General features: G+C 36.4%; 1 protein-coding gene across 4 annotated transcripts in view; it reads left to right on the top strand.

The window, feature by feature from the left end:
• The window catches only part of ARHGAP32 (Rho GTPase activating protein 32), a 316763-nt gene that overhangs the window by 190988 nt on the left and 105952 nt on the right, over positions 1-19823 (top strand). For all 4 annotated transcript variants that reach the window (XM_017523437.2, XM_017523455.2, XM_037736140.1 and 1 more), the window contains 2 exons: positions 17026-17163; positions 19076-19168. In XM_017523437.2, the coding sequence (XP_017378926.1) occupies positions 17026-17163; positions 19076-19168 (231 nt within the window). The remainder of the gene's footprint in view (positions 1-17025; positions 17164-19075; positions 19169-19823) is intronic.

The following is a 19823-nucleotide window of genomic DNA, read 5'->3' on the forward strand; positions in this document are numbered from 1 at the left end:
TTTTTTGCCTACAATTGACTTGGCTATGTGGGCTCTCTTTTGGTTCCATATGAAGTTTAAGGTGGTTTTTTACAGTTCTGTGAAGAAGGTCATTGGTAGCTTGATAGGGATAGCGTTGAATCTGTAAATTACTTTTGGCTGTATGGCCATTTTCACAATATTGATTCTTCCTAACCATGAACATGGAATGTTTCTCCATCTATTTCTGTCCTCTCTGATTTCGTTGAGCAGTACTTTGTAGTTCTCCTTGAAGAGGTCCTTTACATCCTGTGCTAGTTATATTCCCAGGTTTTTTATTCTCTTTGTAGCTATTGTGAATGTCATTTCGTTCTTGATTTGGCTCTCTTTAAGTCTGTTATTGGTTTATAGGAATGCTTATGATTTTTGCACATTGATTTTGTGTCCTGAGGCTTTGCTGAAGTTGCTTAGCAGTTTCAGGAGATTTGGGTCTGAGACGATGGGATCTTCTAGATATACAGTCATGTTGTCTACAAATAGAGACAATTTGACTTCCTCCTTTCCTATTTGAATACCCTTTATTTCTTTTTATTGCCTGATTGCTCTGGCTAGAACTTCTGATACTATATTGCGTAGGAGTGGTGAGAGAGGGCATCCTTGTCTAGTGCCAGATTTCAAAGGGAATGCTTCCAGTTTTTGCCCATTCAGTATGATATTGGCTGTTGGTTTGTCATAAATAGCTTTTATTATTTTGAGATGTGTTCCATTGATACCTAGTTTATTGAGGGTTTTTAGCATAAAGCGCTGTGGAATTTTGTCGAAGGCCTTCTCTGCATCACTTGAGATAATCATGTGGTTTTTGTCTTTGGTTCTGTTTATGTGGTGAATTATGTTTATAGACTTGCGTATGTTGAATCAGCCTTGCATCCCCGAAATGAAGCCTACTTGATCATGGTGGATAAGTATTTTGATGTGCTGTTGCAATCGGTTTGCCAGTATTTTATTGAAGATTTTTGCATCTAAGTTCATCATGGATATTGGCCTGAAGTTTTCTTTTCTTGTTGAGTCTGTGCCGGGTTTTGGTATCAGGATGATGTTGGTCTCATAAAATGGTTTGGGAAGGATTCCCTCTTTTTAGATTGTTTGGAATAGTTTCAGAAGGAATGGCACCAGCTCTTCTTTGTATTTCTGGTAGAATTCGGCTGTGAACCCGTCTGGACCTGGGTTTTTTTTTGGGGGGTAGGCTCTTAATTGCTGCCTCAACTTCAGACCTTGTTATTGGCCTATTCAGGGTTTCGGCTTCTTCCTGGTTTAGGCTTGGGAGGATGCAAGTGTCCAGGAATTTATCCATTTCTTCCAGGTTTACTAGTTTATGTGCATAGAGATGTTTGTAATAATCTCTGATGGTGGTTTGTATTTCTGTGGAATCTGTGGTGATATCCCCTTTATCATTTTTATTGCATCTATTTGATTATTCTCTGTTTTCTTTTTTATTAATCTGGCTAGTGGTCTATTTTGTTGATCTTTTTGAAAAACCAGCTCCTGGATTTATTGATTTTTTTGAAGGGTGTTTTTGAGTCTCTATCTCTTTCAGTTCTGCTCTGATCTTAGTTATTTCTTGTCTTCTGCTAGGTTTTGAGTTTTTTTGGTCTTGCTCCTCTAGCTCTTTCAATTTTGATGAAAAGGTGTCGATTTTAGATCTTTCTTCACTTCTTATGTGGGCATTTATTGCTATATATTTTCCTCTAGAGACTGCTTTAAATGTGTCTCAGAGATTCTGGTATGTTGTGTCTTCATTCTTGTTGGTTTTGAAGAACATCTTTATTTCTGCCTTCATTTCATTGTTTATCCAGTCAACATTCCAGAGCCAATTGTTCAGTTTCCATGAAGGTGTGTGGTTCTGAGTTAGTTTCTCAATTCTGAGTTCTAACTTGATTGCACTGTTGTCTGAGAGACTGTTATGATTTCCGTTCTTTTGCATTTGCTGAGGAGTGATTTACATCCAATTATGTGGTCAGTTTTAGAATAGGTGTGATGTGGTGCTGAGAAGAATGTACATACTGTAGATTTGGGGTGGAGAGTTCTGTAAATGTCTAATAGATTTGCTTGGTCCAGGTCTGAGTTCAAGTCCTGGATATCCTTGTTAATTTTCTGTCTCGTTGATCTGTCTAATATTGACAATGGGCTGTTAAAGTCTCCCACTATTATTGTATGGGAGTCTAGGTCTCTTTGTAAGTCATTAAGAACTTGCTTTATGTATCTGGGTGCTCCTGTATTGGGTGTGTATATATTTAGGATCGTTAGCTCTTCTTGTTGCATTGATCCTTTTACCATTATGTAATGTCCTTCTTTGTCTCTTTTGATCTTTGTGGGTTTAAAGTCTATTTTATTTGAGGTAAGAATTGCAACTTCTGCTTTTTTTTGGTCTCCATTTGCTTGGTAAATCTTCCTCCCTCCTTTTATTTTGAGCCTTTGTGTATCCTTGCATGTGAGATGGGTTTCCTGGATACAGCACACTGATAGGTTTTGGCTTTTTATCCAGTTTGCCAGTCTGTGTCTTTTGATTGAGACATTTAGCCCATTTACATTTAGGGTTAATATTGTTATGTGTGAATTTAATCTTGCCGTTTTGATACTAGCTGGCTGTTTTGCCCGTTAGTTGATGCAGTTTCTTCATTATGTTGATGCTCTTTACCATTTGGTATGTTTTTGGAGTGGCTGGTACTGGTTGTTCCTTTCTATGTTTAGTGTTTCTTTTGGGAGTTCTTATAAAGCAGGCCTGGTGGTGATGAAATCTCTGAGTACTTGCTTGTTCGTAAAGGATTTTATTTTTCCTTCACTTATGAAGCTTAGTTTGGCTAGATATGAAATTCTGGGTTGAAAGTTCTTTTCTTTAAGGATGTTGAATATTGGCCCCCACTCTCTTCTGGCTTGTAGGGTTTCTGCTAAGAGATCTGCTGTGAGTCTGATGGGCTTCCCTTTGTAGGTATCCCAACCTTTCTCTCTGGCTGCCCTTAGTATTTTCTCCTTCATTTCAACCCTGGTGAATCCGACGATTATGTGCCTTGGGGTTGCTCTGCTTGAGGAATATCTTTATGGTGTTCTCTGGACTTGAATATTGGCCTGCCTTGCTAGGTTTGGGAATTTTTACTGGACAATATTCTGAAGAGTATTTTCCAGGTTGGATTGATTCTCTCTGTCTATTCAGGTACAACTATCAAATGTAGATTAGGTCTTTTCACATAATTCCATATTTCTTGGAGACTTCATTCATTCCTTTTTACCCTTTTTTCCCTAATCTTGCCTTCTCGGTTTATTTCATTGAGTTGATCTCTGATATCCTTTCTTCTGCTCAATCAATTCGGCTGTTGAAACTTGTGTATGGTTCGCGAAGTTCTCGTGTTGTGTTTTTCAGCTCCATCAATTCACTTATATTCCTCTCTAAGTTGTTTATTCTCGTTAGCATTTCATGAAATCTTTTTTCAAGGTTCTTAGTGTTCCTAGATTTTTTATTTTTTAGCAGTTTTCTATTACCATATGAGTCTTGCTGCTTGTTATTGGTATGTTCAGAGTTTGTATTTATTCCTGGTTTACTCTAGGAGGTTTGTATAATGTATTTCCAGGAATTTATCCATCTCCACTAGGTTTTCTAGTTTGTGGACATAAAGTTGTTCATAGTATCTTTGAATGATCTTTTTATTTAAGTGGTATTAGTTGTAATATCTCCCATTTTATTTCTAATTCAGCTTAGTTGGATCTTCTGACTTCTTTTCTTAGTTGATTTTGCTAATGGTCTAGTGATTTTGTTTATTTTTTCAAAGAGCCAGCTTTTTGCTTTTTCTTTTTTTTTTTTTTTTTTTTTTTTTTTTTTTTTTTTTTTTTTTTTTTTTTTTCTGCTGGGTTTTTTTTGTTTTTGTTTCTCCATTTCGTTGAGGTGTTATCTTAGTTATCTATTTGCGCTCTTTCAGACTTGTGCTGTATTCAAAAGGTTTTGATAGGTTGTGTCACTGTTACCGTTCAGTTCAAAGAATTTTTAAACTTCCACCTTAATTTCATTGTTGACACAACAGTCATTCAGGAACAGATTATTCAACTTCCATGTATTTGCATAGTTTTGAGGGTTCTTTTGGAGCTGATTTCCAATTTTATTCCACTGACAGAGTACTTGCTATAATTTCAATTTTCTTAAATTTGTCAAGATTTGTTTTGTGGCCTATCATATGGTCTATCTTGGAGAATGTTCCATGTGCTCATGAAAAGAATGTATATTCTACAGTGGTTGGGTAGAATGTTCTGTAAATATCTAAGTCCATTTGTTCTAGGGTATTGTTTAAGTCCCTTATTTCTTTGTTGACTTTCTGTTGTGATGACCTTTCTAATGCTGTCAGCAGAGTATTGAAGTTCCCCACTATTATTGTGTTGCCATCTGTGTCATTTCTTAGATCTAGTGGTAATTATTTTATAAATTTGAGAGCTCCAGCATTAGGTGCATATATATTTAGGATTGTGATATTTTTCTGCTGGACTAGTCCTTTTATCATTATATAATGTCCTCTTTGTTTTTTTAAACTGTTCTTTAAAATTTGTTTTGTCTCATATAAAAATAGCTACTTCTACTTTCTTTTGGTGTCCGTTTGCATGGAATATCTTTTTCCACCCCTTTACATTAAGTTTATGTGAGTCCTTATATGCTAGGTGAGTCTCTTGAAGATAGCAGATACTTGGTTGGTGAATTCTTTAGGTGGAGCATTTAGGCCATTTACATTCAACATTAGTTTTGAGATATGATGTACTATCCTATTGATCATGCTAGCGTTGCCTGAATACCTTATTTGTTGGTTTTTCATTGTGTTACTCGTTTATAGGCCCTGTGACTTTTATGCTTTAAGGGGGTTCTGTTTTTGTGTATTTTGAAGTTTTCTTTCAAGATTTAGAACTCTGTTAAGCATTTCTTATAGGACTAGCTTGGTAGTGGCGAATTCTCTCAGCATTTGTTTGTCTGAAAAAGACTTTTTTTTCCTTTCATTAATGAATCTTAGTTTTGCTGGATACAAACTTCTTAGCTGATAATTGTTTTGTTTCAGGAGGCTAAAGAGGATTCTAATCCCTTCTAGCTTATAAGGTTTCTGCTGAGAAATCTGCTGTTAATCTTACAGGTTTTCCTTTGTAGGTTACCTGATGCTTTTGCCTCACACTCTTACAATTATTTTCTTTGTCTTGACTTTAGAAACCCCAATGACTATGTACCTAGGTGATGATTATTTTGCAATGAATTTCCTGGATGTTCTTTGAGAGCTCCTTATATTTGGATGTCTAGATCTTGAGCAAGCCCAGCGAAGTTTTCGTTGACTATTCCCTCAAATGTGTTTTCCAAACTTTTAGGTTTTTCTTATTTCTTGGGAACATTAATTATTGTTATGTTTGGCCATTTAACATAATCCCAAACTTCTTGAAAGCTTTGTTCATTTTTTAATTTTTTTCTTTGTCCTTGTTGGATTGGGTTAATTTGAAAGACTAGTCTTTGAGTTCTGAAGTTCCTTCTTTTACTTGTTTGAATCTATTTTTTTAAACTTTCCAATGTATTTTGCATTTTTCTAAGTGTGTCTTTTACTTCCAGAAGTTGTGATTGTTTTTTTATTTATGCTATTTCTCTGGAGATTTTTTTGTACATCTCTTGTATCATTTTACAGTTTCTTTAAGTTGGTTTTTACCTCTTTCTGGTGCCTCCTTAAGTAGCTTTATAATCGACTTTTTGACCAGGCACAGTGGCTCATGCCTTTAAACCCAGCACTTTGGGAGGCTGAGGTGGGTGGATCACCTGAGGTTAGGAGTTTGTGACCAGCCTGGCCAACATGGTGAAACCCGGTCTCTACTAAAAATACAAAAATTAGCCGGGCATAGTGGCATGTGCTTGTAATTCCAGCTACTCCGGAGGCTGAGGCCGGAGAATCACTTAGACACGGGAGGTGGAGGTTGCAGTGAGCTGGGAACATGCCAATGCACTCCAGCCTGGATGACAGAGCAGGACTCCATCTCAAAATAATAATAATAATAATAATAATAAATACATAAATAATTAACCTTCTGAATTCCTTTTCTGGCAATTCAGAGAGTTTTTGTTTGGATTCATTGCTGGTGAGCTGATGTGATCTTTTGGGGGTGTTAAAAAACCTTGTTTTGTCATCTTACCAGAGTTGTTTTTCTGGTTCCTTCTCATTTGGGTGGATTATGTTGGAGGAAAGATCTTGGCTTCAAGTTCTGCTGTTCAGATTCTTTTGTCCTACAGAGTGTTCTTGATCTGATGCTCTCCCGCTTCCGCTAGGGATGGGGCTTCCTGAGAGCTGGACTACAGCGATTGTTATTGCTCTCCTGGGTCTAGCCACCCAGCAGAACTACCAGGTTTTGGGCTGGTGCTGGGGAATGTGTGCAAAGAGTCCTGTGATGTGATCCATCTTCAGGTCTTTCAGCTGTGGATACCAGCACCTGTACTGGTGGAGGTAGCAGAGGAGTGAAGTGGGGTCTGTGAGGGTTCTTGGTTGTAGTTTTGTTTAGCATGCTAGGTTTCTTGAATGCTTGTTATGGTAGCAGTGATGTTGTCACATGGACAGACTCAAGTCCTATAGTTAGCCAGGATGTTATAGTTTGTGGAATTAGCTTTGTTTTCTCCTTTCTTGGAGCAGTTTTTTAATGAGTTGCTGTAATGTCTTGAGTTGGTTTGCCTCCAGCCAGGCAGTGGTGTATCAGCTGTGGTAGTATAGAGGGGTTATAAGCTTGCCCTAAGGTCTCCTGGATAAGTATTTTGGTTTCTCAGGTGATGGTTGAGGTCATCGAGTTCCCAAGAGATTATGTCTTTTGTCTTCAGCTACCAGGGCAAGTAGAGAAAGACCATCAGGTGGGGGTAGGGTTAGGTGTGTCTGAGCACAAACTCTCCCCTGGGTGAGGCTTGTTGCAGCTGCTAGGGGGAGAGGGAGGCCCGGACTGGGGTATAATTCTCAGGCCAATGGAGTTATGGTCAGGGGATTATGACTGCTTCTGCTGCATTATACAAGTCACTAGGGAAGTTGGGGAAAGCTGGCAGTGACAGGTTTCGTCTAGCTCCCATGCAGCCAGGAAGGCCAATCTCACTCCAATTCTTGCCCATCAACAGCACCAAGTTTATATCCAGACAGCTGGTGAGCAGGGCTGAAATCTTGCCCCAGGCTATAAGACTCCCTACTGAGAAAACATACAGGGCTTTCAGGCTTGACCCCTCCCCATCTACCTTGTCTTCTGTACTCTTATCTGTACTTCCTGTTCACCTCCTTCACCCAACCTGGATTCTTTCCAGGAAAATTTGTACTCAGTCAAAGTTATTACAAAGTTGAGCTGGAACTTTGCTTTTTCCTGTGGTCTGTCCCCAGTTCCACTGGCAGCCCTCCCAATGAACCCCTGTGAGATAAAGTCAGAAATGGCTTCCATGGGCCTCTCTAGGGACCAGGAAGAGCCCAGGAAAGTGTCTAGGGGCTTCTTCCAGCTGCTGCCTCTACTTTTATATTTCACTCAGCTCTCTAAATTCATTTCTGTTCTAGGTAAGGTTAAATCTTTCTTCTATGATCTGGATTTTCAAGTTCCCCAGTGAGGATGTGTGTTCAGAGGCAGACTTCCCCCTCTCACACTTCGGACACTCACAGTTTTTCACCTGTCTTGTGGAGTTTGCATTAGCAAACTACTTTTTTCCAAGAGCCTGTGAATTCTTTTGGTTTTCCTGGTATGTTTCCATGAGGGTTCTGGGAGCAAAAATTTATGATGTGAGTCTCCACATGCTGTTCTGTCCGTCAGAGTGGGAGCTGCAAGTTAGTCCTGCCTCCTAGCCACCATTTTTCTCCTTTCTTCTTTTCTGATGTCTGTGTTCACTAATGAAGATATTTCTCTAAGCACTGCTTTCACTGCCTCCCACAAATTTGGGTAAGTTGTATTTTTGTTTTCATTTGGTTCAAAATATTTAGTAATTTATCTTCAGATTTCTTCTTTTACCTGTGTTTTATTTAGAACTGCATCATTTGATCTCCAAGCTTTTTGGTATTTTCCAACTATTTTTTCTATTATTGACAAATAGTTTAATTTTTTTGTGTGATCTTGTTACTGAAAAGAGGTCCTGATCCAGATCTTGGATCTTGCACAAGAAGCAGTTTGGGGAGAGTTTTTAAAGTGGAAGCAAGTTTATTAGGAAAATAAAGGAATAAAGAATGGCTACTCTATAGGCAGAACTAACAGCATGGGCCACTCTTTTTTTTTTTTCTTTGAGACAGAGTCTCGCTCTGTTGCCACGCTAGAGTGCAGTGGTGTGATCTTGGCTCACTGCAACCTCTGCCTCCTGGGTTCCAGTGATTCTCCTGCCTCAGCCTCCCAAGTAGCTGGGATTACAGGCATGCGCCACCACGCCCAGCTAATTTTTGTATTTTTAGTAGAGACCGGGTTTCACCATGTTGGCCAGGATGGTCTCTATCTTCTGACCTCGTGATCTGCCTGCCTTAGCTTCCCACAGTGCTGGGATTTCAGGCGTGAGCCGATCCTGACCTCATTGGCTGTTTTTATGTTCTTTCTTAATTACGCACTAAATAAGGGTTGGATTATTTATGACTTTTCTGTGAAAGGGGTGGTAGTTCTCAGAAGTGAAGATTTGTCTCCTTTTTAGATCATATAGGGTAACTTCTTGATGTTGCTATCACATTTGTAAGCTGTTGTGGTGCTAGTGGGAATGTCTTTGGGTACATTATAATTAGTGTATAATGAGCAGCGAGGATGACCAGAGGTCATTCTCATCACCATCTTGGTTTTGGTGGGTTTGGGCCAGCTTCTTTACTGCATGCTGTTTTATCAACAAGGTCTTTGTGACCTATACCTTATACTGACCTCTTATCTCATCCATCCCCTATTAAAGACAGAGTCACTCTGTTTCAAATGCCTCTGACAGTATGGCTCCCTAAGGATGTGTACCAAACTCCTCTCTCATCCTGTGACTCAGAATGCCTAGCCTCCTTGGAATGCAGCCTGGTAGGTCTCAGCCTCATTTTACCTAGCACCTATTCAAGATTAAGTCATTCTGGTTCAGACTCCTCTGACACTCTGAGAGCAGACATACTATGATTTTTGTTTTTTAAAAACTTGTTATGGTATGTTTTATGCCCCAGAGTGTGGTCCCCAAGATATGGTGAATGTTTCCCAGGAGCCTCAGAAGCATGTGTAATCTGTTGATATTAAGGTATCCCATCAATATCAATTATATCTAGTTGTTTGATGGTACTGTTAAGTCAACTATTTTCTTACTGATTTTCTGCCTACTGGATCTATTCATTTCCGATGGGGGATATTAAATAATTTTTGTAGAGGTTGTTAAATAATTACAACTATAATTATTTCTCCTTGCAATTTAATCAGTATTTGCCTCACAGTACTTTCATAGTCTCTTTTTAAGCACATAAATATTGTTTTATGTCTTCTTAGAGTATTAATCCATTTGTCGTTACTCAGTGCCCCTATTTATTCCTCATAACTTTCTTTGCTCTGAGGTCTGCTCTGACTGAAGTAAATATGGCTATTTTTGCTTTTTTAATTAAAAAATTAATATAGTATATTATTATAATTTTATTTATCTTATATTTAAAGTTGATTTCTTTTAGACAGTTGGGTCCTGTTTTTGATCCACTCTGACAATCTGTCTTTTAATTGGTATGTTAGACCATTGATGTTTAAAGTGATTATGGATATAGTTGGATTGATACGTTTGTCATTGTTTCTATTTATTGCCCTTATTCTTAGTCCCTGTTTTTGTCTTCCATACTTTGTCTCCTTTTTGTATTTTTCTAATTTTATTGTGGTATATATACTTGTCAAATAAAAATTGCATATATTTAAAGTGTAGAATATGTTTTGATATGTGTATGCATTGTGCAATGATTATTGCAGCTAATTTACATATCCATCACCTCACAGTTAACTTTTTGTGCACGTGTGGTGAGAATACTTATGATCTATTCTATTTTAGTGTTTTTAATTGAGCATTTTATATGGTTCCATTTTCTCTCATTTCTTAGCATATCAATTATATTTTTAAAAAGTTTTTTTTAGTGGTTCCACTAGAGTTTCTGATATATGTTGTAACTAATCCTAGTTCACTTTCAAATAATTATACTGCTTCATGGATTGCACAGGTGCCTTGTAATAAAAATATTTGTAATTTGTCTCTATCACCCTTTGTATTATTACTGTCATTCATTTTACATGTAGAAATCATACATAAGCATATACATACACACATGCCCCCATACACATACATAAAAACATACATAGTCAAATACATTGTTGTTGCTATTATTCGAGCAAACTGTTACCTGTTATATCAATTAAGAATAAGGAAACAAAGTTGTATTTTACCTTCACTTACTCTTCTGCATTACTTTTCCATTCTTTATGTAAATACAGGTTTCTGATCTATATCATTTTCTTTTTATTTAAAGAACCTCTTTTATATTTCTTACAGAGCAGGTCTGCTGGCCAAAAATTTTTGTTTGGCAAACTCTGTTTTCATTTTTGAAGGATAATTTTGCATAGTACAGAATTCTAGGTTGCTGGATAGGGGTTATTTTAACACTTAAAACATTTACTCTACTCTCTTCTTGCTTCTGTGGTTTCTGAGAATATGCTGAATATAGTTCCCATCTTTCACCCTCTATAGGCAAGGTGTTTCCCCTGCAAACCCCAACTTCTTTCAAGATATTTTGTTTATCTTGGATTTTCTGAAGTTTTTTTGTGTGTGTGTTGAGGGGGATACAGTTTATCCTGCTTTATGTTCTCTGAGCTTCCAGGACTGGTGGTTTGGTGTCTTGGTCATTGTCACTTCAAATATTGGTTTTGCTCCTTTCTCTGTTTCTTCTCCTGGTATTCTCAGTATGTACACATCATACATTTTATAGTTTTCTCACAGTTTTTAGATGTTCTGTTCCTTTTTCTTCAGTCTTTTCTCTCTTTGCATTTCAGTTTTTGTTGTTTCTATTGTGGTATCCTCAAGCTCCAATTCTTTCCTCAGCTGTGTCCAATCAACTCATGAGTCCATCAAGGATATACTTCATTTCTCTTTTTGACCTCCAGCATTTCTTTTTTATTCTTTGTCAGAGTTTTCAATCCTCAGCCTACATCTATTCTTGCGTATTGTCTACTTTTTCCTTTAAAGTTCTTAGGATATTAGTCATGGTTCTTTTAAATTATTGGTCTGATAAGTCCAAGATTCCTGCCATCTTTGACTTGTTCTGATGCTTGTTCAGTCTTTTCAAACTGTGTGTGTGTGTGTGTGTGTGTGTGTGTGTGTGTGTGTGTGTGTGTGTGTGTGTTTTGGGGGCTTTGCTGTAATTTTTTGTCGAAGGCAGACATAGGTACTGGCTGAAACGAAGTACAGTAAATAGGCCTTTAGTAATGTATTGGTAAGGTGTGTGTCGGGGGAGCATTCAATTATCTTGTGATTAGGTCTCAGTCTTTTTGTGAGCCTGTGCCTCTGAACTATGAACTTCACACATGAATCTCAGTCCACAACCATCCATCTTGCACCTTTAGGTGGGACAGGATAACTGGAGTGGGCTGGAGTTTGGTATTCCCCTTCTCCCCAGTGGAAGGCTCAAAGAAGCTGGAGCTGGGTTTTCTTACTCCAGAAGGTGAGGCTGTGGCAAGAGTTTATCCTGAGGGCAGACCTTGTTAAAAACACAGTGCTTGGATGTGTTTCAAAAGTTTTCCCCTCTCCCTCTTAAGAGCATGAGGAAATTTTTTTTCAGATAGTCATTGTGAGGACCTGGTTGAGCTAACTGAAGTATGTTGAACCCAGAACTCTGGGTTCTCCTAGAGTTTTTAATGTTCAGACTTGTCATTCCTGAGCATCTAGCAATTTATCAATTGTAGATTAAGTTTTCCTACCCTAGTAGTAGTCCCCACAGAGGTTTCTGCTTAAGGATTTCTGCTCCAGGTAAGTTACAATTCTATATTTTTACCTGTCTACCTCTAATTTGGGAGGGGGGTAGTGATTTGTTCTGTGACCCCACTTCTGCGACAAATTTAAGGAAGATCTGTTGATTTTCACTTTGTTCAGCTTTTTACTTGTTAGGATGGAGTGGTCACTTATGAGCTCCTTACATAGACTGGTAACCAGAAGTCCAATGATTACTTTGTAACTAGACATTGATCACTTCTGAAATGCAACTGTATCACAAATGTATTTTTGTAATGGTCTCTCATTTCCATGTGGTACTTGGTAACAAAACCAAATGAACTAGAAGTTGAGCTGGCAGAACAAATACAAAGTGCATAAGAATATATTTTAATGCCTCTTTTAAAAATATCTTAAATACCTCCATGGGAAGAATGCCTCAAGCAAATAAGACCAACAAATTTCTTTTTTTAGTGACTCACATTCTGAAGTTATTTATTTTCCCCACCTTAAATACTTACTACTTATTCATCCTAACTACAACTTTGTACCCTTTGACCAATGTCTTTTTACTTTCTCTATCCTTTAGCCTCTGATAACCACCATTCAACTATGTTTCTATGAGTTCACTTGATTTAGATTCCACATGTGAGAACATGTGGTATTTGTCTTTTTTTGCCAGGCTAATTTTAGTGCCCATAATATCCTCCAGATTTATCAATGTTGTTGCAAATGACAGAATTTTCTTTAAGGCTAAATACTATTCTATTGTGTATGTATACCGTATTTGTTTTTATCCACTCATCCATTGATGGATACTTAAGTTGATTGTATAACCTGGCTATTGTAAATAAGGCTGCAGTGAACCAATGAGTGCAGATACCTTTTTGACATATTGATTTCAAATCCTTAGGCTATATATCCAGATGTGGGATTGCTGAGTCATATGGTAATTCTATTTTTAGTTTTTTGAGGACCCTCCATATAGTTTTCCAAAATGGCAATACCAATTTATATTTCCAACAAAAGTATATGCGGGTTCCTTTGTTCCCTTTTCTCTACAGCTTTGCCACACTTACCATCTTTTGTCTTTTTGATAATAGCCATTCTGACAGATGTGTGATGATATCTCATTGTGGTGTGAATTTGCACTTCCCTAATGACTAGTGATATTGAGCATTTTTTTTTCATAATATCTGTTGTATATTATCATTAGAGAAATGTCTGTTCAGTGCTTTTGCCCATTGGGTTATTTACTTATTTATTTTCTGTAGGGTTCTTTGAATTTTGAAAATATATTTTGAATATTAACCCTTTATAAGATATATTTTTTCCCAATCTGTGGGGTTTTTTCTTTGCTTTGATAATCATTTTATTTACTGTGCAGAAGCTTTTTAGTTTGATATACTCCCATTTAAGACTGATTTCTTTTTGACTTCTTTTAAGCAGAAAGTTCAATATTGTAGTATAATAAGCCATTTGATAAATAACATCAGTGTACATTCAAGGAATGTTCTTAACTGTAACTCACTGAGTGCTACAACTCTCAAAGGGTTAAGTAGGTTATAGCTCTCAAAAGGCTAATAGTTTCATCAGATAATTTGATTAAACGTACAACTGTAGTTTGATAAGTTATATGTTATAGTAGGATACAATATACTCAGTAAAAAGATTGGTAAAAAGGTGAATATATTTTTTATAAAAGAAGAAATAAAAGTGACCAAGACATAGGAAGTTGTATCTAGCTTCATTAAGTCAATAAAAGTCAATAAAAGGGAAGATACTATTTTTCACCCACTGGAAATTTTTTTAAGTCATTATTTTTAGTATTGGTGAGGATGCATTGAAATAGGTCCGAGCAGTAAAAATTGGTACAACCTGTCCATTTTTAGGAATTTTGTATGTGTTTATTTTAACTTTTCATTTTATAATGATTTTAGACTCATATAAAAGCCATAAAAATAGTACAGAAATATCCCATTTACCTTACCTAGCTTTTGCTAATTTTTAGAAATTAATGCTAAGAAAGTATAAGACATTGCAACATAAACTTCAATACAAGTGTGTTATTTATAATCTTGTTATCAATTATTGTATTGTCATCTTAGAACTCCCAAATCTATCAGTTTGGAAGTGTACCATTTTCACAATCAGTCTTTATTAGTGGAGGCATTGTTCTAGTGTCTGGGCATGTTAACAATTTAACCAAACTAATATTTGCCTGCTACACTCCATGAGTGATAGATATATGAGCAATATAGCATGCAAAAGTTATTTTTATTCCAGACAGCTTTAATAATGAGAAAAATACCAATAGAGATAGCTAATAATTAAGGAATTGTTTCCAGGGAATCTTGTTAAACACCTTACATGGATTATTTCACTTATTCTTCTGACAATCACAGGTACTATTAGCTTCCCCATTTTATAGATGAGGAAAACTGTGGAATAGTTACCTAAGGCCAAGTGACTAGCATGTAGCCTATGGTAGTATAAATTCAGATTCTGCAATCCCAGTTACTGGTTGCTATTCTCATTCTTTTTTTTCTTCTCTCTTCCCTCTGTTTCACACTCATGGAGCTCAAGAAATCTATTATGTAAGACAAGGGGAAAATGTTATTCCAGCTAGCATGTATTAAGCTATTTCTATCTGCCTACTACTAAGCACTTTACATTGATTTATTTGATTTAATTCTTAAATAACAAGGTTTCACAATTGGGATATTGTGGTCCTAGAGCCAAGCTTTTAGCTGTGTATTTATTTCAGGAGTTGGTATATCTAAATATATTCAACAGCTATACAGTTAACGTTAGTTAAGGTGTAGTAATGACATTGGCAAATTTGAGCTGGCTGTGCTATTTCTAAAAGTTTTCAAATACAGTTTTTAAAAACACTGTAGGCCATACCCAGATCAGAAGATACAATGGATAAATTTAAAATACTATGGGTGATGGCCGTAAGACCTTCTTGTTCAGGTGAAATTTAAATTATTTTATTGGATACTTATTTTCATACTCGTTCTTTAACATACCTATGTGAAAATTTTAGCAAACTACCTAATCTATGATTATTTTCATAATGAAGGAAGTAAAATTTTACGTTCCTTCTTTTTGGTGAGATACTGTGAATTGAGGGGACAATCTCAGACTTGGATCAAATGTTTAACAATACTTGTCAGTTATAAAGATGATTTTTCCAATGTATTAACAAACGAAAATCTTGTAGAAGTCAATACGTAAAAGTCATTGTAATAGAGAAAATGAACAGGATTTTGGTAGTAATAGGCAATTCATACAAAAAGAAATCTTAATAATACATGAAAAGATGCTAAGCTTCACTCATAATCAAGGGAATGCAAATTAAAAGAAGATACCATTTCGTCTCTGTCTGGTTAGTGGTAATGTAAATTCTGATGATGCCAAAAATTGGCAAGGATTTGGGAGCAGTGGGAACTCATACACCACTGTTGGGTGAGTGAATTGGTATTACCACTTTGGAGACCAGTTTGTCGAATTTGAAATAAAGTTGATGATACTTATACATCATAACTTGGCAATTCCCAGGAAAGCTTTGGGCAGAAGGTAGTGGTAGAACTGAGAAACAAAAGGAGTTTGCTTGAGCAAAGCATAAAAGAAAGAGCTTACATGACAGGAAGAACAGAAAGCACTTTAAAAATCATGAAGGCAAGGAAAGGAACATTCAACTCATGCAAATCATTCAACATAACTGGAAGCCAAGAAAGGGAATGGAAGAATAGCCAGTGAGATCAGTCTGGAAATTCAGACAGGGCCCAGGTAACGAAAGCTGTGATATGTGGAGATAGTTTGGGTTTAATCCTGTAGACCAGTGTCTCTCAATTCAGGTTGATCCTCAGAACTAACTGGATCCCATTCCAGACTTAGTGAATTAGCATCTCTTAGACTTGAAGACTGCTCTTGAAGTCTCAGTCACATTGCTTCTCTGCCTTTTGGCCAAGGTCAAGGGTAGAAGTCTCAGCCATATCTATTATTTCTTTCTTAGAACCCTCTGAAAGAGAGAGTTCGTAATGGCTTTTTGTTTATGTAATGGAGGATTACAATCCAAAGTGGGATTATACAAGTTTAGCATGTTAGTTTTTGATTCACCTGTAATTATAAATCAGCACCCTCTCATGAGGTAATACCCTCTGTTTCTGTTCCAGTTGTCTGGGGCAGTTAGAGGAACTGGTTACTCTGAAGGCTTTTTCTTTCAGACCCTCCAGAGTTTTATGAGCAAAAAGGCTCTACATAAAATTAGATTAAATTGCAAAACTATATGCTATACAGTCCTGATGTGCTCATCGTTACTCACCACAGGAGCTTTTGAAGGACTTGTTGTTTTTGTTGCTGTGTGAGCTGATAAACTCTGTATTTTGTGGTTGGGGGTGCAGGGGAGAAGTTTAAAGGCAAGGCGCATTAGCAATATTTCAGGTAAGAAAGGCTCTTTACTGATGCTTGAGCAATAGGATTGAAAAGGAAGTGATAGATTTGAGAGAAGATTAGAAGGTAGATGTAATAAATATCCTTTATGAGTGTGATTTTAAAAAAATGAGCTTGTGAGATTGGGCAAAAAAGGGAAGAAGGCCTGAGAGGAAGGGAGAGCTGAGGGTTCTAGATGCTCTATGCATATCAAATGCTTATAAAGGAAGACTTCAGTAGGTTTGGTTTTTGAGTATATTTCCGATGTCAGTCACAGAAAATGTTGGTAGTAACGAATCAAAACCTGATTTTATTTTTCTTTAATTTTAGTTAATATTCTTCTACCCAAAGTTGTTTTATGGTTTTTTCTTTTTGGTAGATTTAAGGTCACATGTTATCTTAAACATTTAGCAGTTATTGTTCTGAAAGAGATGCAGTAGATTTTGACCAGCAGTAGGAAGAGGGTTGGTAGAGAGTTCTATCTTATTTTCAATTATTGGCCCTTTAATATAACTCATTAGAGTGTTTTGCGGTTTTAGCTGTTAGCTATCAAGTTAATAGAAACTTCTCATTTGAAAATATAAATTCTCATGAATAAAATAACGTTGTAGAATAAGGCCTGATTCATAAGTATTTCCCAATAAAGATGAATTATAGGAGTTTCTTTTTTCTACCAATAGGGAAAAAGTTGGATTGTTAAAAGAAGTTATGAAGATTTTCGGGTACTTGATAAACATCTTCATCTATGTATTTATGACCGAAGATTTTCCCAGCTCTCAGAGCTTCCCCGTTCTGACACCCTAAAGGACAGTCCAGAGGTAAGTGTTCAGTAGTTTAGTACATTTAGCACAGAGGTAATCACTATATATGAGTTTGCAGAAATTTTTGTCTATATACTAAACAAAAGCTTATATTGAACACTCAGGATGATTACTGGGTCTACTTGCCTGTTTCATAACTGAAAAGGTAGTAATGCTAAATATAATGTTTAGAATTAGAGTAGGTTCAGTGTATGATTTTATAATGGAAAACAGCTCATAACATAATATATAAACAACCAATATATATGAGCAAATCATTCTCCAGAGAGCATATAAAATGTGGAAACAAAAATATGGAAAAATGTGGCCTTTCATGATCAAAGAAATTAATATTAAAACAATGTTGCTTGAGTAGTTTATGACAATATGCTGTATGTATGCATGCACCGCCACTCCTACAAAAAATATCTAGTAAAAACATAAAAAATTTCTAAACATGTTTAAGCAGAAGAGATTCTTTATAGCATCATTAAACCAAAAGTACCCTCAGGGAATCAAAATTGTGAGGAATGTTTAAAAGTAGATGGGATAAGATTTATGGGAGAGAGTAAATGTAACCTAAACATGCTAAACATGTGAGTGAAACAGGACTGCAAAACACAAGGAAACTAGAAATTTTACACATAGAAACTGAATAAGCAGAATAACCTAGAGGAGCAAACAGAAGGCTTTTTGAAGGATGATTACTATCCTCTGAGAGAAAGTGAAGCTGTCACATCCATGAAATGGATTTAAATAAAATGAAATCAGAGATGCCATAAATGAATATATGATCACTTAAATTAATTTTAATAATAGTAAACTGTACTCCATACAGAATGTACCCAGCTGAAGAGAGAGTTGGATGATCAAGCCAAGTCATTTATAAGCATACAACCCCTGGAAGGGACAGAAGGTTAAACGTTGTGAGAGAACAGTTGGAAGTCATGGAGAATAGGTTCAGAGAAGTTTCTGCTGATGGGATTTATAGGAGGAGAGAGTGGATGCAAGGAAATAATTAAAAATTGGTGTAAACCTCCCCAACCCCTGATCTAAATACAGCAATGTTCTGAGATTCAGTGGGTTCATTAAGTGCTAACATGTACGGGCACTGCACCAGGGTCTCAGAAGTGTCTTAAAACCTGGATCTCTTTGTACCATAGAAAACCTGGAAGTCCCTTTATCTGCATTTCTCATTTCTGCTTTATTTTTTTCTGTTTCATTTTTTTTCTCTCAGATTATCCTACAACATGACCACTACCAAGAGGTCTCAGGTTTCTTATCCCCTTTTAAGAGAGAAGCCAGATTGAGCTAGAATCTGTGTCACAATTCCTAATCCCTAGATTAACTTTTGATGGGTCCAAGTAATATTAGGGCACATTCCTGAACCAATCAGCTGAACCATGGTGTAGGATCACATATGAATATGGCTGCTCCTGCCACAGCCACAGTATGGAATATTACAGTTGACCTTGGGGGAAGGGTTTTCAAGTAGTAGGGGAAAACTGTAGGATCACGTATGAACATGGCTGCCCCTGCCACAGCCACGTACATGGAATATTACAGTGGGACTTCGGGACAAACGTTTCCAAGTAGTAAGGGAAGTCTAGGCAGAAAAGCCAAATATGGATCTCCTATAGTTATCTTTTTGCATTTTCAGTACAAAAATAGAAATTCATAAAATTAGAAACCATGGAATAGTATGATTGGTGATGATAAGGGGCTAAGAAGTTGAAGCTCTGCAGAAGACAGAGGCTGAGTTGCTATGTAAGTGCACATTGTGCCACTGGTAAGTTTCTGTGAAGAATCTTCTGTAACTATTAAAAGGCCTAAAGATCTATAGATTTTTTTCTTCTAGAAACCATCAGTTTTCCCTGTAAGAGAGCATAGTGTCTTTCCTCAGAGTTACACTGACTCTTTTTCTTTTCAGTCGGTCACTCAGATGCTTATGGCTTACCTGTCACGCCTTTCAGCTATTGCTGGTAACAAGATCAACTGTGGGCCCGCCCTTACCTGGATGGAGGTATATTTCCTAATTCACTTTTTGTGAAAAATGTATATTTAAATTATCTACTTAAGAAATTTGACATTAACTTAATTTTGATATCTATTGAACTTTAGAAATCAAAGAAATGGAGTATATTCTCATCATCTCGGAGACTAGACAGATACGAGATACAGGAAATATTTTTTCATCTCAAATCTTTATTTGATAATCTTGGAAACTAATCTTAATATTTCTTGTAAATGTCAGTGATATTCAGCAAAGTATACATGTTTTTTAGTTGACTTAGTAATTGAAAATATTTTTCAGTTATTTTTGAACCAGGGACAACCTTGTAAAGTGTTCTACTTAAGAGTAAGTATTGAGTGAAGCATTTTTTTAGTAAATAGATTATATATTTATTCTAAATTTGCATATATAGAGTTACATTTCTTTCTCCTTCCATTGGAAATTGGGAATGCAAGATGGAAAGTCGAAAGAATGTGGAACTATGGGCCAACCTGCATTGAGATCTTGGAAAAAGTATTGAATCTCTTATAAAATACATAGCTTCTTTCATCTTTAGCATCTTCACCTTTAAATGATAAGTATTTTTTAGAGTTATGAGGATTAAATTAAACCATATATGTTATAGGCACAGCACAATGACTAGCATATTTTGACTACCCAGTAA

Source organism: Cebus imitator, unplaced genomic scaffold, assembly GCF_001604975.1.
Source record: "Cebus imitator isolate Cc_AM_T3 unplaced genomic scaffold, Cebus_imitator-1.0 Scaffold0, whole genome shotgun sequence".
Lineage (NCBI taxonomy): Eukaryota > Metazoa > Chordata > Mammalia > Primates > Cebidae > Cebus > Cebus imitator.